This window comes from Candoia aspera, chromosome 6 (assembly GCF_035149785.1).
Source record: "Candoia aspera isolate rCanAsp1 chromosome 6, rCanAsp1.hap2, whole genome shotgun sequence".
NCBI classification, from domain to species: Eukaryota; Metazoa; Chordata; class Lepidosauria; order Squamata; family Boidae; genus Candoia; species Candoia aspera.
In genome coordinates this window covers 89,410,466-89,435,220 of record NC_086158.1, presented here as the reverse complement: position 1 = coordinate 89,435,220, position 24,755 = coordinate 89,410,466, and the positions used below count along the sequence as shown (strand labels likewise).

Sequence of the window (24,755 nt, the reverse complement as noted above, 5' to 3'; positions counted from 1 at the left end):
CGGTTTCTTAGTCTGGCTAATTGGGGGGGCTGACAGGTGGGTTTTGAACAAAATACTATGTTGGTAGAAATATTATTTTTATTATATTTATATGCTGCCCAACTCCTACTGACTTTGGGCAGCTACAGATAAAAAATGTTAACAACAAGAAAAGAAATACAATAGGCAAAAATGAAGAGTGAAGATGGGAAGAGTGACAAAAAAATGGAAGGAAACAGAGGAAATAAACCCACATAGCCCAGAGGGAATGTGTGTGTTGGGTTCGGTTCACTCACCCACACCAAAGGCCTGGGGCAAAAGCCAGATCTTCAAGGCCCTATCAGTTCATAGGTTATGAAAATAAACTGCTGTAGCTCACTAGGGTTTAATATTCTAAATTCAGAACTCTTATCTGTTAGTAAAGAACAATATACACAATTCCATGTTGTAGTTTTTGTCTTTTGTGGATCTCAGGCAGACTTCTTGTCAGAAGGAGCAAAGAACCCTGTGCCAGACCTTCAGACTTGCTGTTTCCTCTTGAGCAAAGCAGACAATTGGTTCCTTGTTTGCAAACTGATCTTTCAGTGTTTCCCATCATGCTACCCTCCAGGTCCTTTAAGGCTGATAAGAGAAGAGGAAAATGCTTGTAGGTGTACAAGAAGGTCCACATGCAGAGAAGGCCCTGCATTCTTCTTTTTGTGAAAGTGGCAGTATCTCCTGGAGTAAAATGCCTTGGTGGTTGCAGATACAGCTGGATCTCAGCACAGAAATGGTCATAATCCTGTGCAGAAAAGACTTCCTGTTCTAGTTTTCATTTTGAGAAGAGTAAAGGATGTCAAGTTACATGACTGTCTTATCCAAAATATTTTATGCATCGTTATGTGAGAAAATAACTCACTATCCACTGTTTAGCCACTTCTTTAGAAAACAAAAACAAGTCTTCTTGAGAGGAAAAGAGATGCTTCCCCCCCCCCACCAAATGTTTCCATTTTTTTTCTTTTGGACCTTCTGATTTCTACATACCATTAGGCAGTAATTGAAGACAGAAGACAGCATGAAAGACATAACCGTATGCAATCCTTTTTAAAAAAAAAAAATGCAATAGTTATTTCAGTCTCCTCTTTACCACCTCAAATTTAGCTGACCATCTCCTTAATCCAGGACCAGTGCTATATATTCGATGTAATGAACAAAAGTAAGGAAAAAAGGTAGGGGAAGATATTTGCTTTTAGAATATCCAGTTTTGTCTCCAAGCGTATTTTTAGGCAGCTGATATAAGCAAACTCTGTCTTGCCACACCTGTTGGTCTACCTGCCGGTCTTTGAGTGGTAGAAGAACAAATCTGTGTTAGTCTTGGAGGACAGAGAAAAAAGTGCTTTAAAATAAAAGCACTATCAATTTTTCATATATTTGAGCCCACAGCCCAAATCCACAATACAGGAGATCAACATTATAGGATTTCCAGACCTAATTTCTGATTGTCAGAACTTCATCCTACATTCAGTACATACCTAATTGAGTGTTTTCTTATTATCTTATAGTAAGTCTGAATAAGCATGTTGGAATTAACTTTGTTCATAATATGTCTAGACTTGTTTTGGACCTCACATTCCCTGAGAGTACAAGAGAGGGAACAGCCTCTTCCTGATGTCTTCTTCTCTGGCAACAAACATGGCCCTAGGATAATCACACAATTTCTGCAGTTTTGGGTGTCAGAAGGTGCTGGAAGTACAATGTAACAGCCAGGATTCCACGATCTTTCCAGCCCTGATCTTGGAGTGGGAGGGGGAGCAGAATTTCTGCCACCCAAGTGAGCCTTTATTTTCAGAGGCCAAAGCATATTTTGGAGCTTCACAGCAGGTGTCCACCAACTTTCAGCCTTTTTGTCTAAAGCAGCCTTTCTCAACCTTTTGACCCTGGAGGAACCCTTGAAATATTTTTCAGGCCCCAGGGAACCCCTGCACATTCAGGCTCAAATATAGGTCAGAGGTTACAATATTTATTCATTTCATGTGTAGGCCTGTATATATGCAATAACAGTGTTCTTAAACTAAAAATAAAGAATGAAACTTACTTCTTTAATGTGAAGTTACCCAAATTTGAAATAATTTATGTGGAGCACCAAGGACTCCACATATTTTTTTAAATAAATCATGATCTCCCAGGGAACCCCTAGTGACCTCTTGCAAAACCCTAGAGTTCCATGGAACCCTGGTTGCGAAACCCTGCACAAAAGCAAGAGTCAAAATGATGTGCAGTGAGTTTCTGTTTCATTAATGGTGCAAATAGTGAATTGCAGCTTCTCTAACTTGGAACTGCAGAAATGTTCAGCTTAACCCATTTATGTTCAGCTTAACATCATTGAGAGGGATGTCTTTATCTCTCTTTCAACTTAGCAAGGAAGATAGGTGCTGTGTGGCCCTTGGCAGAGGACAGTGGAAATCTGCTATGATGAGGAGAATGAACAGGTTTCTCGAAACTCGTGCATGTGAACCGTATGAATATATTATCCACCTTTATTAGAGAAAGTAACAATTACCTGCCTGCAGAATCTGAATTTTACATCATTGAAAAATGAATGAGATTATCTATAGTTAATATGTAGATAAAGCAACTGTTTCTATATTGCCTTATGTATAAAAGAAGTTAAAAATGATAAGAGGCACACTCAGTCTCCTGCTGCCTGAGGAGGACTCACCAATTCTGCTTTTGCATAATGCAATTTTGAAAAATATATGCTGTGCTAGCATGACCTTCCTTTTTAACAAGCTATGCATCATTTGATTTGTTTCACTGAAGTCATTGCAATTTATTGCATAGCGAGAGTCGTAGTAAAGTTACACTATGAATTCTTACCACGGTAACAGTGATTGCGGAAGCTACAAAGTCTGTACCCTCCCACCTCTGAAAAGGAGCACAAGTGTGAAGTGATCTGTTTTGATTTTTCTTCCCACCCTACAGAGATGTTTTCCTATATGTCTTGCACATAGCTTCTGTTAGGGAACATGTTTGTGTTTGATCCCTGATAGTGTCACCACCCACACAGTGAGTCACTGGTAATGTCTTAGGTGTTATTTTTAGCCTGGTTGCTGCCATCATTCTGTATCCGTTAGCCAGTAAGAGACTTATGCCCTGAGATAAACCTGTTAATCTGTGTGACTGCCTTCTCCCTTAGTTGCTGTATCTCCAGATGCAGTTCTCCCTGGGCTGATTAAAGTGATTCAGGTCTTCTCAGGGAAGGTGCTGGATTACTCAGTTTGATTGTAACAAAGATCACTGTTCCCCAGTCCAATTTTGAACTTGCTTTTGACAAATATCATCTTTGAAAACAAAGTAGTACTTGCTGCTTGAAACATTCCTGTCTTTTTGGGAACTAATTTAAATATTCATGGAATTCCAAAATACATTAAAAAAAATATTGACACATGTCTGAATTGGCTAGTATTTTCGTTACTCTAGCAATTACTCTAGAGTCCCCATTGTGGGGAGATGGGCGGTGATATAAATTTAATAAAATAAAATAAAATAAATTGTTGACAGTCTTGGCTCTTGGACTCGGAAGAAAGTCTAGAATTTTGCATTATGACCAGTAATTGGCTCCTGTTATTTCTGAGCAGTTAGTTAACATGCAATTATTCAGCATTAATGGGTTAAATATAAAATCCTCTCCACTCCCTATAATATTTTACTGATTCCTCCCCATCCCAACCACAAATAGCTTTCATGTGGGGGGTTAGATGTAAACCACCTCTGATGGAAGTTTGTGACTGGGCCATGTGGCTGTTTTAGTTGTACAGAATAGAGAAATAAACTGGTTGTTGAAACATGGAAATGCTTGGAGAGAAGGAGCAGCTGGTTAGCAAAGCAAAGAATTGCCCGCTTTGTAATGTCTGTCAATGCCAACCCCATTCAGGTGTTATGAAGTGCTCAGAGTAAACCTCTGCCTCCTGCCAAGGTTGCTCTAATGATAGCTTCCTTGTAGGCATTTGTGCGTTTAGTACTTTTGGCTGTAGGACCATTCAGTCTGAGACTATCCCTGAAAAGTGGGTAAGCTACTATTGGTTTAAAACACAGCAGCCTGTACAGACAATGGTGGTTTCCAGTTGCTCGCAATTTAAGGTGTTGGTATTGACCTTTAAAAGTCTAAACCACTCAGGGCTAACTAAGGGATAATCTCTCCCATTACAAACCTGTCCAGTTATTAAGATCTGCAGGAGAGACCCTTTTGAAAGCCACCCTGCTGTCAGAAGCTGGTTCTGTGCCATGTGGGAGAGCGTGCATTGCTCTTGTGTTATGAAACGCATACCCTGCGTTTAGGAAATCTACAAAGGGATGAGATTGTTTTAGTATTATTTTGCTGTTAATTTCTGTCTGTGTTTTTAAATATGTATATTCAGGGTTTCTTTTTTCTTTTCTTTTTTTTTTTGATGCTGTGTTAACCTCCTTGAGTATCACCAGTGCAGAATAGCAGAGATTAGGCGAAATAATAAATACGCTGCATTGGATTGCACAGCCAAAGGCAGAGGTAAGTGCAGGTGGTAGAAAGCCTCCTGGAGGCCAGAGAGGAGGGTGAGAAGCCATTTTGATTGTCTACCCCTATCCCTGGAGACATTTTGTGAGAGTTCCAGATATGTCAGCAGGGTTCAGAATCCTTCACTAGAGACATCCTGAATAATATCAAGAAATATATACTTTCCAAGCCTTTATGCACCTTCCACATATGGGAAAAAAGATCACATTATCTAATTCAGAATGATAGCATGTGATGCAGATTACAGTCTGCCACCTGTTTCTTTCCTGTTCTACATCATTTCCCGCTTTCATTTGACTTTTTATCTATGACCACTATTACATATGCATAAGAAGAAAATGCCTTTTCGCCTGAATATATATCCAGGATCAACTAGTGGTGACATTGAACTTAAAAAAATAAAATAAAATCAGTGCGTAATAGCATTGCAAAACCCTCTTACCAAAAAACTTTTCTTAATTTTAAAGAATAGAATTTGTATTTGGATAAGTGGGGCTGTATGAATTGATGAGGACAGTTTTCTCCATCTCAAAGCTGACAGTTTTATCTTGACTATATTTTGGGCTGAGGCAAAACACTTTTAGAGGAAGGCATATTTGAGCAGTTGGTTTCCCCAGAAAGTTCTGTCCAGACAGTTATCACGATAAAAATGACTCTTGCCCCTTACTGTAGCTCACAATTATTATGGACAGAAAACACACACTGTTGCCCAATGGGTGGACAGCTTTTCCAACAGCAGATTCATTCCAGAGGCAGGGCGTTGTTATTCCAAAGAATGACAATTATTCCAGAGATTGAAGCAGGCTCGTTAAAGTGTAAAATCGTAGTATGCTAGGAGAGTGAACAAGTTGGTGCAAGAAGGAATATTTGTCCTTTCTCTATAAAGCAAGCAGGCCCCAATATTGAAATGGAAATCACTCCATCCTCTGACCATTCCCCAGTAAGCTAGTTAAAAAAACAGAAACCCACAAAAGAGGCATATCTGGAGGCTTATTTGCAGTGCTCTTCTAATATGAACAAATCCTAGTTATTTAAATTCCTACCTTCTAAAACTCTATCCTCTATTCTTATCCTTGAAATAAACTTTCAAGGATATGGGCTGATCAGAGTTTAGATTTATTTTAACACGTTATACTTTTTGCCATAAAAGTTTAAAACTGTCACTTGCAATTTCCTTAGCAGCAATATGGGGGAGGTTTCCCATTTCTTTCTTCTGGGATGGTTTTTTGTCATTCCAGCCTAGCCAGCAGCTAGAGGATTCCCAAGTGGTCCTCCGTCCAAGTATTAACCAGGATTGGTCCTGCTTGGTTTCTCAGCCCAAAGATGTTCAAATCAGTTAGGTATAACCACATGCTGAGACGCATTACCCTAATTTTTTCCCTCTAAGAATTCTGACAGTTCTTCATCCCTTCTTTGCAGGCCCATATATGGTATTTTTAGTTTTGACTATCTGTTTAATTCTTTCTTATAATTCTTTTTTTTTTTTTAAATATTCATATGAATGAGTGCTTCCTCATACCGTTCTCCCTCTGATCTTCTTCAGCTTTTCTTAGAAGTAGGGCCCTTGAACCCAGTGGAACACACCCTTTCTGTATGTTTTTTAGATCATAGATTTGGCCTTGAAAATAATTTTATCATTTCTGGTTTGAATCTATTTAAATTATTTCACTTTATGTGTTTATCATTACACTATGCAATGCAGGTAGATGTTTTTTCACTTTTTGCACTCTTAAGACCCCAGATTTATTATTAAAATCCCAATTTGATATATCTACAGGTACTCCTCACTTAACAATGGTAATTGGGATCAGAATTTCTGTCACTAAGCGACACGGTCATAAAGTGTGATGTCACATGACCTCACTGCTTACTGACAGCACTTCCAGCACTTCCAGTTGCCGTCATTAAGCAATACCATGCTGTGGTTAAGCACAACATCACATGGTTGCCATTTGCGGCCTCCTGCTGGCTTCCCCGTTGACTTTGCTTGTAGGAAGCCAGCAAAGGAGGTCGCAAATGGAGATCACATGACCTCAGGACACTGCAACATCGTAATCGCAAGCCAGTTGCCAAGGGCCCGGATTGCGATCATGTGACTGTGGGGATGTGGTCATAAGTAGGAGGACCAGTGGTAAGTACCACTCGTTCAGCACCATTGTAAGTTTGAACATTCACTGAATGAGTGGTCACTAAGTGGGGACCACCTGTATTCATTTACACACATACTTTCAGTTGTGCCTTTTTTTTTTTTTTTAACCAGGTAGGTATATTCTTCTTAAAAATGCCTAAAATTGAAAAGGCTTTTCTTAGATGTTGGACATTAAATCAAACGTACCATTTTGTGACCTTATTCCTATAACTCAGCTTCACAGGTTGCTCAGGCTGATGAGCAAACTTGACTTGGAAATTTTACTGAGCAAAGAAGGCCCTGGTTGATCCCAGGGAGGTATCAATAGTACAGTGGAGGAAGTGAGTATTTTCAGAGATTCATTACCTGTTGCAACTTTAATGGTTTCTCTGGGGCTTGCAAAATACTTGTGCATTCAGGTACATTCCATGAAGGAAGACTCCACTGGTTTAGATGCAGATATTTGAGCTTCCTCTAAGTGAAAACTGTGTGGTACAGGAAGAACTAATATGCAGATTCTGTTGGGTCAGCTCTCAGCATGTCGATCAAATATCTTCTCTCACTCCCAGCTCTCTTATTCAAGGAGAGAGTATCTCTAAAAGCTGCTTGTAAAAGGACTGAAATTCTTTTGAGCTTCAGTGCTTCTCTGGCTTCTTCTATCCTCTTGCTGGTAGTTCTCCTTTGCCTGTTCACTTGCTTTTTTTTTTTAGTTTATTGTAGCCCTATTGCTTGCCTTTCAATAGAAATCTCTTTTTTATAACATGCAACCAAGTTAGAGGAATATTTAGCCAAGATCTTTTATATGAGATATTTGCTTAGATCACTATTAAATTTGAGAGAAATTAAATTGGAGAGCCAATTTGGTCTAGTGATTATGGCACCGGGCTAGAAACTGGGAGACTGAGAGTTCTAGTTCCGCCTAAGGCATGAAAGCTGGCTAGGTGACCTTGGGCCAGTCACTCTCTCTCAGCCCAACCCACCTCACAGGGTTGTTGTTGTGGGGAAAATAGGAGGAGGAAGGAATATTAGGTATGTTCACTGCCTTGAGTTATTTCTAAAAATAATAAAGGCGGCATAGAAAATAAATAAATAAGTGATAGATCTTAGTGGTTTTTTTTAAAGACAAACAAACCTGGACTCTGGGCAGAATGAGGCACAAAACTATCTTGTAGTATAGAAATCAAGTTTCAAATACTTGCCCTATGTACATGAAGACAGAATTTGTAAACACTATTTTGTACTGCATTGTCTGAGTATCTGACCACAAGTTACCCCTTTGCTGAAAGTATGCCTCACTCACTGAATTCTGTGTGGCATAGAAGACTCTCAGTCGTGCATCCTTTCTCCCAAGATATTTTTCTTTCCCAAGAATATCTGGTCCGCCTTGTTAAATCCTGAGATGCTACATGAGTTTCACTTGGAGTTCCCCCATCCCTTTTTAATAATTAAAAAAAAATCCGTTCAGTCATGTCCAATTCCTGCATAAGTCCCTGCAGTTTTCTTGGCAAGGTTTTCAGAAGTGGTTTGCCATTGCCTCCTTCCTAGGGCTGAGAGAGAGAGTGACTGGCCCAAGGTCACTCAGCTGGCTTCGTGCCTAAGGGGGGACTAGAACTCCCGGTCTCCTGGTTTCTAGCCCATTGCCTAACCACTACACCAAACTGGCTCTTTTTTATCATAATAATGTGAGTAGGTACAGTTCTCCCTTTAGCAACAAACGTTAAAGAGCTGTGATCACGGAGAACAGCGATGTGTGTCCTACGCTCCTGAAACAGATGCTGTAGAGATTAAGCTGCATCAGGGCTGAAGAACTCAAATTATCTGACAGGAAAATATCCATTCTGTCCCATGCTGCTAATGGACCAGTTTGTTCCTAGCTGCCATCTGGCTGTTTCATCTTGCTCTTATTTGCAGCAAAGAAGAACAAAACATGCAAGGTTTGACCTGGGCAGCAAAGGAGCCAACTGGCTTTTTCAGTATCTACTGTAGCCCTGATTCTGAATATTCAGTGCACAAGACTGACTGTTTTACTGGCTTTAAAAATCAACAACTTCCATGTCCTGGTCATTCTAGATAGCAAAATGTAATTGGGGAAAATACTTAGTTCCCTTGCTGCAGATTGCTCTGGTAGTTGCTTATAGCATGTCAGAGCTTAGCAATGAAAGGCAGGCTTTGTAGGAGCAACTTGCTATAGGCAATTCTGCAGGGAGTGTTTACAGGTCTGGCTGATATTTTAAGGGTTACTTCCCTACATACAGGCATACATACATACTTCTCCTGCTAGTATCTTTCAAGGTAAGCAGTGATGTGCAAAATGCAGAAAAGGAATAAGAAATAATAAGCCAAAAATTAAAGATACCTAAATCTAGTTTACCACAAAACCATTCATACATCTCTCCATAACTTTTTTTCAAAGATTTTTATTGAGTTTAAAGCAACGATAAAAACTACAGAACAAGCAAAAAAAAAAACCTTAAAAAAACCTAAAAAAATGAGAGACACAAGAAAAAGAATTTTTGAAGATTACATAGAAAGATGACTTCTAACTTTCAACAGGAAGAATATACAGCAATTTCCATACACAATCCCTTACTCTGTATCAAACCAAGATCACATTTTTTCTATAAATCCTTCCATTAACACATACACAAATCACCAAAGCAATTGCTCCTTCCTCTTACATAAAGAATATATATATTTATATAAATTTCTAAATCAACTTCCCTCCCCCATAAAACAGCATCCATTTAATTATTTCCTTCCTACCACTATTCTATATATTTCTGTCCACTATAAGAAAAATCAAATTGTAAAACATATAAAGTCTACTTTTATGATTAGTAATACTACAGCAATCTTAATCCCATCAAACCTAAAAACCAAGCAATTATTATTATACCTTATGAATACCTTATAAGTCTTACAAATCAAACAAACCTTAAGAAAAATTGAATAAATTTTAATCTAAATCGTTAAAGAGAAATAAAATCATAATAGCCTCATTATCAATCCAATTACATATTCTTAATTTTACCCCACCTCAAAGTATACCAGAGCATTTACATATCTCCCTATTACACCCAAGGAGTCTTTCTTACAAACATTAAATGGCCCAACGGCCCCCCTTAAAAAAACTCTCAGCAAAAAAAACAACTCCCACAAAGCAGATTCTCTTCTCTTCCATAACAGTTCTCCAGAAAGTCATAACAATCCTTCAAAACAAACAAACAAACAGCTTTCCTTGTGAACTGCAGCTCAGACTGTTTCCTTAACCCCTTCACCTCCAAAATATAATCTTCGTCTGGCATTGCTTCAGTCTTGCTATCAGTTCCATCCTTATCAAAATCTTCATCTTCCTCCATAACATCTTCAGCCAGATGACACAGCTTAGAAATAATTTCTTCCCCAAAGTCCCAAATAGTCTGCAAAATGGCTTGACGACACTCCAGAAGAATCTCTTTGAAGGTCTGCTCAGGCTCATAACAGAACTCTGAAAAAGCCTTCTTGAAATACTCCATGTTTCAAGCAGTAGATTATGGCACCCCCTAAATACTTGACTCATGCAGATAGGAGTTACTGGGTTAGTAGAAAAGTTCCAAATGTAATTGGCACAAGAGAGAGTTCGTTAGCAAGCAGATTCCAAAGAAAGTGAACAGAAAGCTGAAGATTCAAAACAACAACTCCCACGCGTAGGGAAATATCAATTCTTCAAATTTGATATAAAAATAGTAACAGGAAGGCAATTCTTTATTTTCAATCCTCCTTAATCTTTAGATGGGAAAACAAGCTAAAACTTAAAAATTTAAAAATTGAATCCAAAAATAGTGATAAGCACCAAGAGATTCCACTTCTTTCTGTAGAAAGCCTCTCTTAGGATGCAAAAACTAAAAAAAGAATTGTTGTTGAAGAACTGAGGGGCTGGACTTACTTTCCCTTTAAGGGCTGCAGCGCAGCTCGGAAATGATGAAGTCCCAGCCTCCCGGCGAAGTATTATCGGTTGATCATGCACGCTGTCCACAATCTCCTGGCTACATTTGCCATCTGGAGGACGAATGGGTCAATTCCAAGCGTTTTCCTTGCTCTGGAAAAATGTTCTGGACTACAGGAGAAACCAGCCTGTGCCTGGAAAAAACTGCCATGATGCCAGTTCTGCCTGCAGAGCTTGCAGGCAAAGCTGCTCAGTCTGCCATCTTCCCACTGGAAGTCCCCTCTCCACTTTCTGTCCTTCCAAACACCATGTATTATTTCATGCATTGCCTTTTCTTTAAACTTCTTGCCTTTTTCTCCTTTGCGGATTTTATCACTCTCATCCTTCCTCAACTTTCTCTGTCTTCTCCTTCTTCTCAACTTGTTCACTCATCCTTCACTTGTTTTGTTATTTTGCTATTTCATTCCCTCTGTATGACAAACTATGCCAACATACTTAGTTCCTACTGGATGCTTACTTTATATTCAGTCTATATTCAATCATCATCCATGTGTTCTTAACCTTAACACTTCTTGTATTACACACACTTTCAAAGTACCCCATTCCCATTGCATTCAACTTTTCTTTATGCTTCTCCTGACATACTCAACTCTCACTCTTGTGAAACAAAGTCAGCAGTAGCAAGCTTTTATACACGGCCAATTTCACTTCTTTCAGCAAATATTCATTCCTTGCAACAGATCACGTACAGTACTATCCCTTACCTTTCTACCAACGTTTTGCATGTCTTAAGAGTTATCCATCTGTTTTCTGATCCTTAGTAAACATTCTACCAAGGTACACAAATTTGTTTATTTGTTCTATTTTGCCATTTATGTATAAACTGCAATCACTCACCACATTTTTCTGTCCAACGTAAGTACAGAAAAAATGTACAGAATGGCAGAAAGTGTCAGCTAGCTTGTATGATACAATCATTTGGCTTCTCAGTCAACAGCATGGTGACTAACAACTAACATAATCAAAGATACATTTATCCATATAAATTAAAAAAGCAAAAAGAACATTGCACCTCCTTATGTTACTCCCTGCTCAATGTTGACTCTTTCACTAAGCATTCAATTTTCGTGGATTGGTCCCGTTGGCATTTGGCAACTAATATTCATATTTGCACAGAACATTTCATAAATCAGCTTGCTCTAAATTAACAAATGTGCAGTAAACTTTCTTTTTCACATTCATATCTTTCACAATGAACTGAAGAACAAACATGTAGTCTGAAGATGCACTGTACTTGTCAAATTTTTTCATAGACACCTCTCATACCATTTGGATCAAAAATTTGCTAGACACTTTCTCAGACCCTTAACAGACAAATCCATTTTACGTTTTCATTCACTTTTGCATTTCAAATATTTCCATTCCACATTTCAACTACTCGGAGACTTGTAGAGCATTAACAAATCAATTTAAAACCATGTAAGATGTCTCAAAGAACCATTAGAACATTATTATCCATAAACCTAAGCCTATGAAATAGTTAGAAGAGGCAGCAGCTGAAGAAATTAACTAAATGGCCTCTGCCTGGTGGTAGAGCAAAATTAGCTCCTTGATGGTCTGATGCGTTGATAGCAATGGATGTTTATCATCAAATACCTGGAAGAACAGCAATGAAAGGACTAGAGTGGCTTTGGCAAAAATGCAGCTGCTGTGATTGAGCCCAGGCTGAAGCATCGATTACAGCTTCTGCGGTGACAGTGGCAGCAAGAAATTAAAATTTTTGGCACCTGCTCCATGCCAGCTAACAGACCTGTTCTAAGTAACAAGAGATCTTGTAATCATGGCTCACAGGGTGGGCAACTGGACTGATTAGTGATTTGCTGTGACCAATTTCTAAGGCATTTGGGGTCAAAATCACTCATATCCATTCCTGCTAGATGCTTCAATTAGAGGAGCACCAACAGATGCATTCTTGGTATCCTTTTGTCCAGGTAAATTGAATCCAGTTCAGTCTGAGCAGACTGAGGATGTGAATAGGATTCTTGAAGAACAGATGAGTATTTGACCCTTTCCATTTTGCCTATTAAGTACACCCAGAGATGCACTGGCTGAATGGTTGCTGGGAATAAGAAGTAAGTCAATGCAGGAGGGGTACTTTCTGTATGTGTGGAAAAAATCTGTGATAAACATTTTAAGAAATCTGTGTTTCATTTTGAAACAAGGTTTTCCAGTATGTAGTAGTTTCTCAGCTCCAGTTTTTTTTTTTTTAAATGAAATGAGTTGTGTAGATCTGTTTCATTCTGACTTTAGGCTTTGTTTGGGGACCAAGACATCCTTAATCACATTGGTTAGAGACCATCAGGATTTGGACAGAGAAAATCCCTGTTCGTTCTGCTGGATTTCTCTCTGGAACCAGCCTGTGTTCTTGGATAACTGGGATTTGGAGGCACAGTTTTTACAGTGCCTTTAGTCCTCCCTGAAAAGCTGGTCTTGGGAGGTGGTGGTGTTTGATTTTCTGGCCAGTGGTCTTTGGAATTCCCCAGAGGTCAGTTCTGTCTCCATGCTAAAATCAGAATTTTGAACATTAATTTTTTAAATAATAATTCGTTTTCTTATGAAAACATAAGCAAATTTAATCACTGTATAAATTGGAGTGCATATCAGATGCATTCCTTTGATGATAGTTACTTACAGTACAGTATATGCTTAACTAACAGGGTAAACTGAGAAATGAGACAGAAAGAAGATATTGGTGATCTCTTTAAATCTTTCTTGTATACCAATTCATGTTGAGAAAAACTTGGTTGGAAAGCAGTGATGAACCTGTTCGGTGATCATTCTGAAGACCATCAAAGAAAAACCAGATGGGCTTTCTCTATGTGTCTGTTACAGTGTTGGGATTGGTGGGTACAGAGCTAAGTTTCCATTAGTGAACTTGACCACAAAAGTATCTTCCATTCTTTCAGGATTTTGAGCTTGGCCTTTTTCCAGGTCAACTTTTTTAGTGTGACTTTTTGGTTTTGCAAGATTAATCCTTAGTGAAAAGTGTCCTTTTCTCTAGCTGTATTTGTGATTTTCTCTTGTGCTCCGTAAGATAGCTGATTAGGCACACTGACTTTTTTCATCATATCTCTTTATATTACATAAACATTCCCAGCTGACAGTTCTGAGGTTTGCTAGAGTTTGCAGATATCTATTGCTTTGTATGTCAGTTAGAACATATTTTCCCCAAAGGTTCTTCCCCTCGCCTCCCCCCCCCCCTTTTTTTTTATGTGCTAAGAATAGCCAGTGTGATTTTTGTGGACAGAATGAAAGCTATGGATTCCTATCACCTTGGCAAACCCTTGGAAATCTATATTTCCAATGAAAGTTCTAATTTATACAGATTTAATTTAGTGTTCAGAGTCCTCTTTGAGCTTGAAGAGAATTCTTGAAATGTGCTATCCCACAACTTTGTTGAATAAAATGCATTTGGAAATAGAGATGTAAAAACTTGGGGAAAAACAAAAAAATGTTCAGAGGAGTTGTTGTTTCCATTTCTTAATACTGATCTTTGATTCAGCATTATCAGATTTAGCCTCAGTGAGTTTTGGGGGTATGAAAGTTTCTGTTTCCATTTTAGAAGAGCACACCTGAATTTTGTGGTTCATCTTAGTTCATCTTAACTCTGTGTAATAAAGCAAGCAAACTTCATAAATTGTGCTTGGCTGATATAGATGGTGGTGGGTGCTCTGCTAGGAATTTGTTTTTCTGTTTCTATAAGACAAAAACACTTTTTTACACATTGGAGTCAACAATGAAATGGGCTGTTAAACGTAGCTGAGTTTTGTTTTTTTTAAAGAGCCTTCTGCAACATCAATTAACAGGCAGTCAATCTTGTTTTGGACATAGTTTTGAGGCTTGGTCAAGCAGCTACTTAAAATCTAATTAAAATATCTATGCTTGCAAAATTTGTTTTTAAAATCATCTCCCCAAAATGTTCTGGACATTATTGTTTCCTGCCTTTCGGAATTTGGTTTCTCCACAATGTTCACATTATGTTAACAGTTACTTTGCCTTTCTTTACAAGCTACTGCTTTATGTTCTTACCTTTTTATGTTGGTATCACTTCCTGGGCCATTTTCAAAATAGAGTATCTGTGTCATGGGTTATGTTGTACATGCTTGGGCATTTCAGTGGCTTGCATAGGGGGAAACTTGGAAGCACATGGCTTGAATATGTTTCAGAGTCTTTAAGTATAAGGTAATCTGATGGTCACAGGAATTTTTGGAATAAACATTTCAGCTGATAATCTATCTGCATTCCAAGTGAGTCAATGATGGGGGATCCCAAACCCATTTTTACCTGACCTTTTATTGTTACTAGTGGCTAATGCTGTAGAGTCCTGATAGAAGACCCATGCAACTGGAGTGAGCTTCATTTTTTGCTTTGTGCTTGTCTGCCTGTTTTGTTGCTCTGGAGACGGAAGAGCATGGAATTCTTTCCCCCTGTCCAGAAATAGTTCCATTACCTTGTGACCGGAGTGTTTTCCTCCTTGGTTTGAGGCCAACTCTCTGTGTGTATGTGCACATTTAGATGAGGCAGATTTCTGGGAACAGAGGGGTCATAGTTCCTTGTCATAAGCCGTGTATGTAGTATCACGACCGCCCTACATCTTCTACCTCTGATGCCTCAGATGGGAGTAACATTTGCAAGAGCAATTGCTCTTGATTTACATCTCCTTTGGCACTTCACTGATTATGTCATATCTGTCCTAGGCTATGAGCTGGTCAGCTGTCCATCTTGGCCTCATGGCTGGACAGCATGTGTAAGCATGTGAAAGCGCCTATCTGTTCCATTTCTATTGTAGCTAATCAGCTGTTTGCTTTCTTATATTATTGCCCATAGAAACTGATTGCCCATAGGCTACAAGGAACTGGATTTTCATAGTTGGAAGACTTGGATCTTGAGCCCCCAGTGTGCAAGTCTTCTCCTTAGTATAATTGTAACCTTGCTCATCACTTGTTTTGTGAAATTCCTCAATTTTCTGAAGCCTGATAGGTGAATTCTACCCTAAAGGAGGGTAGGTGACTTCTTTATATCTGTCATGGGAAGGTTATTAGCAGGAATTGTGGGAATTTCTTCATTAAGTGTTGGACATTTTTTTAGCATGGGTTTTAGCAGGGCTGTCAAGGACCTCCAAACTTCCTTTGAGACTGGATTCTTAGTTTGGAAAACAGTCTAACCTGCCTTCTGTTGATCCAGTGTAGCTTGATCAAGCTCATTCTTAAAATTCAAGTGTTACTCTGAAAATATGGAACTGTGCTATTAGTGTTCTGAATAAATAGTGACCCTGAAGTGTTTTTCTGAATAGTAACAGTATCGGTGATGATATTCTAGAGGTGACGGACTCGTCCCTGGGGGAGCTGGGGGTGTTGACGACTGACAGGAAGCTCTGGCGTAGGCTGGTCCATGAAGTGACGAATAGTCGGAAGCGACTAAACGAATAAACAACAACAACAGTATCCGTGCCTGCTTCTTCCTCAAACCCGATTCCTTCATGATAGTCCCTTTTTAAACCTTTTGCCCTCCTGAGTATCATTTGGGGGGGAAATGCGTATTATACAAAAACTCAGAAAATGTTCTTTTCTTCAATAACCTGTAGCTTAGCTCAGATTTCAGCATGTGCTCTTAGAGCTGATTTTAACATAAAGAAACTAAATCATTTGTGAAAAGTGTTGCTGTAAATGAATGCAGAGTGGCCCATAGGCCACCTTTGATTTTCTGGCTTAGCTTTTTATAGTTCATGAAGCTGTCCATTGTTTAAGGCAGAGGTCAGCAACCCTTTCTGACCCAAGGGACCATAGCGCTATCTCATATGATAGCCCAAGCACCTGCTGGAATCATGTGAGATTTTAGTAATCTTGTTGAAGATCTTGTGGGAGAGATACCTGAAACCTTACAAGATTTGGACCCTTTTATAAATTAGGGATGTGTGAACTATTTCAAATTAGAAATGGGTCAAATATGAAACAGCCTGTTTCAAGGGCAAAACACCCACCTCAAGGAAATACAGTAACAGTAATGGAAGTGTGTCAAACTTGAAACAGTTTAAATCACAAGACCCGTTTTGCACTTGCATTGGAGCGTTTCACGCTCAAAACTCCTCAAATTCAAAACATCTTGCCCACCCCAATTTTAATTTAATTGGGTCGGGGCAGAATGTATTGAGGTTTGCTGGCTCTTAACCTAAAGCAAACATTACTTCTCCTTGTGTCATGGTGTAGGGTTAAGGTGCTGGACTGAGAACGGAGAGACTTGGGCATAGATGCCAGCTGGATGGCCTTGAGTCAGTCACTCCCTCTCAGCCCTAATCAGTATCAGTATCTGCAAAAGCCAGCTGAGAAACAAAAGCCTTCATCTCGTAATGCATTGATAGTTTCACCGTGAGTACTAGGTGAGCTCAGTTCAGAAACAAGGGGACCCTGCAACTGACTGGGACCAACTCTAAGAACAACTGTTGCTCTTCATAGAACTTAATTTCCACTCTCCTGATTATCTTTGTTGTTCTTTCCTAGACCTGTTCATGTTTGTCTGAATCCTTATTAAAGTGCAGTGCCCAGAACTGAATGCAATACCAACCCAGTTAACTTTTTTTTAAAAAATTTCTTGTGTTACAGCGGCCTAGGGCTTGCAGTGCTTTGCAACCTGGCCACTAGTCTTATGAAATAAAGTTAAGTTGGCCTTGAACTGAGCTTGACTCCTGAGGACTTGTTTGGGCAGTGTTCTTGGCAGGAACCTGGAAGTGGTTGACCAACACCTTCTTCCAGGTTGTGTTCTGACTTCCCAGTCTAGCCTGCCACCCTGAGATTCCTTGTTAGTACTGAAGAGACCCAGACCTGCTGAGTTTTAGCTTCCGAGCCCAGACAAGGCTGAGCAAGAGCTGCCTCTGTATCTGTCCTTAATAATTTGAGGTTTTCTTTATTTTTCTTTGGCACTCCTAGGAGCAAATAAGATTAGGGCTTAAGAGCTGAAGGCTGAATTTCACCTTGGGGAACTTACGTATTTATGAAATGGTGCTTTATGAGGCAGCCCTGTTGCCTCCCCTTCTTCACCCCAGTGCTCGCTTTGATAGTTAGGAAGAATCTATTGGGTCTCCACATTATTATTGCAAAGATAAAACACTTATGTTGTAATAGTATGTAAAATAGTTTTTCTCCTGGAGAATGTTTCTTCTGAGCAGCATTCTGGCAAAGGTAAAGGAATTCTGGTCGGAGTGGAAGCAAAGGGCTTTCAAAGATGCAGTTGCTTGTGCAGTCCATAAATCTGCAGCTTTAATAGTGGTGCTGTAAATTATTTTGAAGAAGGAACAGTCTCTTGTGGTTAAAAAACAAATACACAAAACATACTTAATGTTAATATTCTGCTTCCCATTGTCAATGCATTGTGACCAAAGTTAACCCCACACAGAGGCTTTAAGGTCTTGTTTTCCTTATTATATTTTATATTATTTTATATTTTATTTTATTTATTTTTGCTGTTGCTTAGAAAGCAACTTGATCGGTATCTTTACAAATCCCTTTTCTGTCTGATCCTCAGTGACCAAGAAGGCCCTACTTGGTATTTTCTCGGTCTCCCCTCCTTGCCAACTTCTTCTGAGCTATAGCCTCAGTGTTTTTTTTCCCTAGCCCATGGCGACCTGACACTACTTTCTTATTGCAATGCATGATGTTTTGGCATTTAAAGACAGCCAGCAATCCTTCCCCCCACCCCAATCCTGCTTTGCCCCATCAAAATCAGTTTGGGCTTTGCCTCAAGGAAACAGATTTCTGCACTGAAAGTAAATTATGCAAACAGTAAAAATATATATCCAGCTGCCTGTTCTAGGTTCAGTGCTTGAGCATGGAATTTTTTAAAAAATGGCATGCGGGAGATGATTACTATAAAAGGTGAACCAACAAAATGTCTACAGACTGAATGTTTGCAAGGTTACGCATGCCTTCTTCAGAGAAATATCTTGATGTAATTATTATTAGACCCATGTAATATGCCATTCAGTTATAATAATTTTAAAAATCTTTCCATTTAAGAAGACAGTATAAGATGGTTCAAAACCAGAAAATTGGCATAAAGTAGACATTTTGTAATCTGTGCCAGAGATTTTTGCTTTGCCTTGTATGTTGTGAAGGCTCTTCTGATCAGATTCAGTGGATCCCAATTTGCCTTAGTTTTTCAGGCATTTTATTCCTCAGATTCAGCTTCTTAACTGCCAGATCAGATGCCCCTGAGGAATTACAGCTGAGCTGTCTCGATCAGGATAATGCTTGCCCAAAATGACACTAACTGTAGTGAATTAGTCCATCAGAAGTTCAGCAGGACTGCAATCCATCTACAATCCATTTTTACAGAAACAAGATGGATTTCCACCTGAGTCATAGCAACTTTAGAAATGGCATTGTGTAAACCAGCTATATTGGTATAAAAATGTAGTACATGAGGTTCATAGCTGATTCCATTAGCCTTTTACCTGCTGATACCTCAGCTTACTAGAGTTTTTGAAGGAAGTTACACTGAGATGTACCTAAAATGCAGGATTGGGAAAGAAATAAAAGGCATGTTTCTCCTGGGGAAAAAAAGTTGCCAATAAACTAATACGCCTACAGGTTTTTAAAATGCCATTTTCTGGCCAAATTAGGTACCACCCCATGAATGTAAGCATTCACAAGGAAACTAGCATATTATTAGATTTTTAAAACTTTTTCTATATTGTCCTTAATATGAGTATTTTCAACCAAGAACAAATAGAACATCAATTTGAGCAGATAAAATAAAATCTTCTAACATGCACAAAAGCATGCACACATCAAAGAGGGTAGGTGAATCTTCCTGAAATGGCATGAGAAAGCCTGGAGGGTAACTTTTGCTGGCAATCTGGGAATATCAGAAGGTCAACATTTCTTTGGAGTATTTTGATTCCAAGCTACGCAGGACTTTAAAAATAACATTCTGTATTTTAAATGAGGCTCAAACTAGGAAGAGCAGCAGATGGTGAAGGGACATGAGATGCATCCACAGCTCTGGGTCCTGGATAGCAACTTTGGAGGTAGGGATGCAGCAGGCTCCCTGCCTATCAACAGCAAATCCGATCCTTTGAATTGCCTCCGGTGGACTCATCTCCTCCTTTCTTGGCTCAAATCCACCTACCCCACCTTTTAAAATGATTATTAAACTTCCATTGTACACAATCTGTTGTTTCTGTTGCTTTGTCCATTTTGGATTGGAAGAGGCTAGGGTATGCAAATCATAGAAGCAGTGTTTGTTTCTTTTAATTCCACAGATGTGTAAACCACTCCCAACTGACTCTGGGCAAATTAAAAAAATATACACTTGAAAAAGCTCACTGTGAACAGGATAAAACTCTGAAAGCCCTACGAAGTTTGAGTTAAAATATACTTCACAAACCTTCCGAGTGGGGTATGCCTCAACTAAATATAGTTTCTACATACATGGAAGGGACATGAGCAATCTAACCTAACATATTAGACTAGCATGTCTCTGAAAAGCAGAAGATGGTACTAGGCCTTCTGAAGCTGTAATAATGAGGTGTAGTTTTTTTTTATGTGCTTAGAAAGATAAAGTAGGAAGATGCATGTTCAGCAGCTATAATCCACAATAGTCAGCTCTTGTGACCCTGACAGAGGATTTTTGCTGATACGTGCACCCTAGTATATGTTCATTATAAATCACACTTACCTGTCCTCTAGGACATTCCCAAATAGATCCAAAAGCTCAGTTTAGGCTAGTCAATAAATAACTGACCATTGCATTCTTGCTGGAAACCTAGTACTATTACTACATGTACAAACAGTAAAACATTTATAATATTAAGCATTATTATTGTTAGGTAATGCTTGCAGGAAATGGGAGGAAAAAACTTACCAAGCCAGTTGAAATCCACATTTGAGTAGCATGAATGATATAAAGGATAGTAATAACTTTCACGAGGAACTGAGTTCTGGTTTGTATGTCCTAGAAACCTTGAGACAAAGGGAACAAAAAAAGTAATTTGTCCACTAGTTGTATTATGTGTTGTGATCTGCTATTATTTTTATTAAACCCAGTGTTATGTTTCAAGTGATTAATGAGTTTAGCTTGAGGAAAACTGTAAGCATCACTTCAATGTCTCTTTTAACTATATATTTTACATGTTAATCTCTCTCATAAAGCAAGCTTTAATTTAGATGGTGGTTTCGCAGAGGGGGGTTTTATTTATTCAACAGATTTCTGTGGCTGCCCATCTAACCAGTGGAACTCTGAGCAGCAATTAGGACCTGATCTAAGTATATTGTAGACTATAGGCCAGTTGTGGAAGGATGACATGAATGTCAACATTAGACTTTTCTTTTTCCTAACGTTTCTTACCCATTTCTCTCTTTTGCATCTTTTGTATCATACTCCTAGCATTTCACTCCAAAATTCTGAATATTTCCCCTAATAATATTCCGAATTTAGGGATTGGAACATGTTAAGAAAGCTAACCAGAAGTCTATAAGCAACACCTTTTGGATCTCTGCAGTACCCCTAACTCAGAATGGGTCTAGAAGGAAACCATAGTTGCTGGTAACAAAAACCAGGCCTGAAACTGGATTGAAATGGCTACAGATAATAAAAAGTGCCTGGAATTAAATGCCGCCTTAAAACAGTTCAGACTAATGTTGATTGGGCACAGCAAAATCAGCTTTCTATCAGATGCAGGGCAGGGCAAGAGGCTGAGATTTTTCACATCATCTGCTGCCTGGTCTTCTGAAGTAATGTAGTCCAAATGCAGGTTTATCTTCTCAGTGAGAAATAGATTATAGCTTTGGGAGACATTGGGATTATCCTGTTAAGTATTTGTATATCTCACTGGCGAAGAGGTGCAAGCTTTTCCCTGTGGAATGTTTTTTGAAAGTGAGTACTGTATGCTTTCACTTTGAGAACAAAGGGATTCCCATTTTGTTGAAGGGCGTGAGTTATGTTGCTCATCTCTTCCTATTTTCTCAGACATAACCCTGAGAAAGGCTTACTCAATAAAATATTCACCTTTTAAATCTTTCTCCTGTCGTCTTTTGTCTCATCACACTCTACTGCAGCATGATAAAGCAAGGATTGGAAAATTAGGTGCTGCCCAGTAGAGGTGCATTCCTGGAAGTCCTTAGTGTAGTGCAGTCTAATCACAAAAGAGAGAAATGATGCCTTTTTAACATCTGTTGTAAGTACCCACTCCTGATACTTAAACAGTCTTCAGAAAACTCAGATGCCTACTTTGCCCCTCCATCTATACCCACAGCACCATCACAGGCCCCAACAAGTACACACACAAGATTAGAGGCACTTTCACGTGCTCCTTTTCTAATGTGGTATGTGCCATCATCTGCCAGCAGTGCCTCTCTGGATTCTGTGTAGGATAAATGGAACAAACCTGGCACAAAAGAATTAATGGGCACAGATTTGACATCATGACTGAAAACAGGGCCAAGTACTATCAGAGCATTTCAACCTCCCAGGCCGTTCTATGGTTGACCTCAAAGTAACTGTTTTGGAAAAATGTAATTTTAACTGTACCATCAAGCAAGAAATTGCTGAACTCTTGGACATAAAAAGTTTTCAGGCAATCTCAGAAGGTCTTAACAAACACAGTGGGTTTTAACACACTACAGTATACTTACTAATTGATAAAGTTGCTTGTACTCTGTCCCACGTGTAACCTGGATCTGCATAAGCAATCTGTCTTTCCCTTCCTCACCCCCATTTTAATACTATATCTGTCCAGCCACTTTATGCAGCTGATGAAGTGAGCTAGAGCTCATGAAAGTGGAAAAGGTGCTACTAGACTCCTCCTGATTTTAGCCCTGTTTTGTTTTCTCAGACTGGCCAAATTTTGCCAAAGTCTGTTTCAGCCCTCTTACTAAAAGCCAGTATTTGGGATTGGCCCTAACATTTTCTATGTGCATCCTCTTGAACAAAGTGCATCTAGATTCCAGTCCTTGATTAACCATTAAAATTCACTAAATCTCAGGCTTCCCTGCATCTCAGTTGCCACAGTTTAAAAACCACAAATGCTTTATGCAGTGGTTGTCATGATAGGTTGTTATTTATTTTCATCTGGATATTGTGGATTCTGCATAAAGCTGAAAACAGTGAGTTGGCATAAGGCTAAATTTGAATCAAGAATGATTTTTCTTATTATATAATAGCAATTTTTAAAGAATAGGAGTAACTGCCGCAGAAGGCAATAGCCGTTTCCATAACTGAGTTGGACTATTTTTTGTAAATAGAGCATTTCTTTTTGTAGTTGAAAGCACAGCACACAGACTAGTAATTAGATACATAGAACAAAATAACCATCATATATACTAAACCTAAAGCAAATAATAGAAAGGGGTTCAAATCCTTACCAAAAGTTGGAGCTTTACATTGTGCTGTAAAGGCATAATAACTGTACTGGAAAAAAACGGCCAGCATAGAAGAACGTGGTCTGTTGATCTCACAAGAGCAATTTTGCTGCCAGTGGCATCTTCTAATATCTGCTCATTGGTCTGCTACAGGAAGGACATTAAACTGAGATGGATGAACTCTGGGGAATTTTAGCACTCGGCCATGGGAAAGGTAGATGGTGGAAGCAAGGCAATTATTAACTAACCCTACTTACAGATGACTCCCATCCCTTTACAAATCTAAGTCCCAGCTAAGTTGTTTGATTTTTTTTCTTACCACTTTCAAATCCCAGCAAATTAACAAATCCAGGGGAGAAACCTTAGAAGTAGAGTTTTTCTTCCCTGGTTCTTTTCCACATAGATTTAAAGCTCTCTTCTAGAATTAAAAGAGGTTGAGCTGGCCAGCAAGCAGAAAATATTGTCTAAAGACAGAAAAAGATTCTAAAATTGGAATATATTTAAATCTAAAAAATCATATAAATCATTTGCTTTTTGCAATATTTTGCCTATAGAGTATTTACTATAGAAAGATTGTCTTTTTAAGGGATGTTTGCAGGTTCTAGGAGAAAGCTGCTCTCATGCATCTGCTGCTTTTTGTTGTTGGCCCATCAGTGTCTGGTTTCTGTTTTAACTCTGAACACAAACAGAAAGCAAAAGTCACTAATACATTTTCCTCTTTTTTTTTCAGATCATCAGAAACTAGAGCGGGAAGCTCGAATCTGCCGATTATTAAAACACCCAAATATTGGTAAGTGCCATTGCAACAGGCCTTCAAGGGAAATGAAGCTTGCTAAAGTCTTCTCTCATGAGAATGGTGAGCCAGAACTGTAGCAACCATTTTGGATAGACAGAGTGTGTACTTTGTGCTGAAGGAACTTCTTAGAAAACCTGCCTCTGGGTATGGAGTGTTTCCATCTGTCCTCTGCTTAGACAGATATTTCACCAGAGAAAATGAACTGAACCATTGTTCCTCCCTGGATCTCACTTCAGCCCCTTCTGTGAAGCAGAAAAGAGTTGTTGCTAGATCAGATGTATAGTAAGGATGTGCAAAACGTTCTGTCCTAACCATGAAAGGGGCCTTTCCAATCTCAGAACAGGCCATTACAAATCTTCTGGAACGGGCCCAGCCTTAAAATGGGCCCATTTCAAGTTTTGAGGTCAAACCACTTCAGAATGGGGCTGTTTCAGTGTTGGATCACTTCTCAGAGCTGCTTGTTTTGGCAATCTGTGTACCTAGTTGCACAGTCCCTTTGGCTTGTACCTGACTTCTCTTGCATTTTCTTGTTCCTCCACTGGAATGAAAGATATATTAGATGTAGGAAAACTGCCTTACTGGATCAAACTAAAAGTCCCTCTAGTTCATTCTTCTCTTCTTTTAGAACAATGAGCCATTTCTTATGGAAGCCCACCAGAGAAATAAGGTGGTTGTGTGATTCTTTGTATTTCAGTAACTGCTGTTTAAAGGAACATAGCTCTCTGAGTGGTGATTTGACTAAGTTATTGTGGTTGATAGCTGTTGATAGACCCAAGTGCTTGCATCTATTCTGCATTTGGAATTTCGAAACCCTAGGTGTTTAAAGGCTGCCATTATTCCAGGATGGTATTTCAATTCTTTGCTCACTGGCTTTCCCTTTTATCTTGAATTCTGCTTGCAGTTTCCATGATCAGTATCAGTATTTGGTATATTTGCCTCCTCTCCCACCTAATTTAGTATTAGTTTCCTTCTGATGATTTCTG

The 24,755-nt window shown here is 39.0% G+C and overlaps 2 protein-coding genes across 20 annotated transcripts in view; one reads left to right on the top strand and one right to left on the bottom strand.

Moving 5' to 3' along the window:
* The window catches only part of ZSWIM8 (zinc finger SWIM-type containing 8), a 746,829-nt gene that overhangs the window by 453,568 nt on the left and 268,506 nt on the right, over positions 1-24,755 (bottom strand). The gene's annotated exons all lie outside the window — the stretch shown is intronic.
* The window catches only part of CAMK2G (calcium/calmodulin dependent protein kinase II gamma), a 170,464-nt gene that overhangs the window by 42,849 nt on the left and 102,860 nt on the right, over positions 1-24,755 (top strand). For 18 of the 19 annotated variants that reach the window (XM_063307660.1, XM_063307653.1, XM_063307657.1 and 15 more), the window contains exon 3: positions 23,707-23,766. The exons of the other annotated variant lie outside the window; for it this stretch is intronic. In XM_063307660.1, the coding sequence (XP_063163730.1) occupies positions 23,707-23,766 (60 nt within the window). The remainder of the gene's footprint in view (positions 1-23,706; positions 23,767-24,755) is intronic. 19 annotated transcript variants of the gene reach the window in all.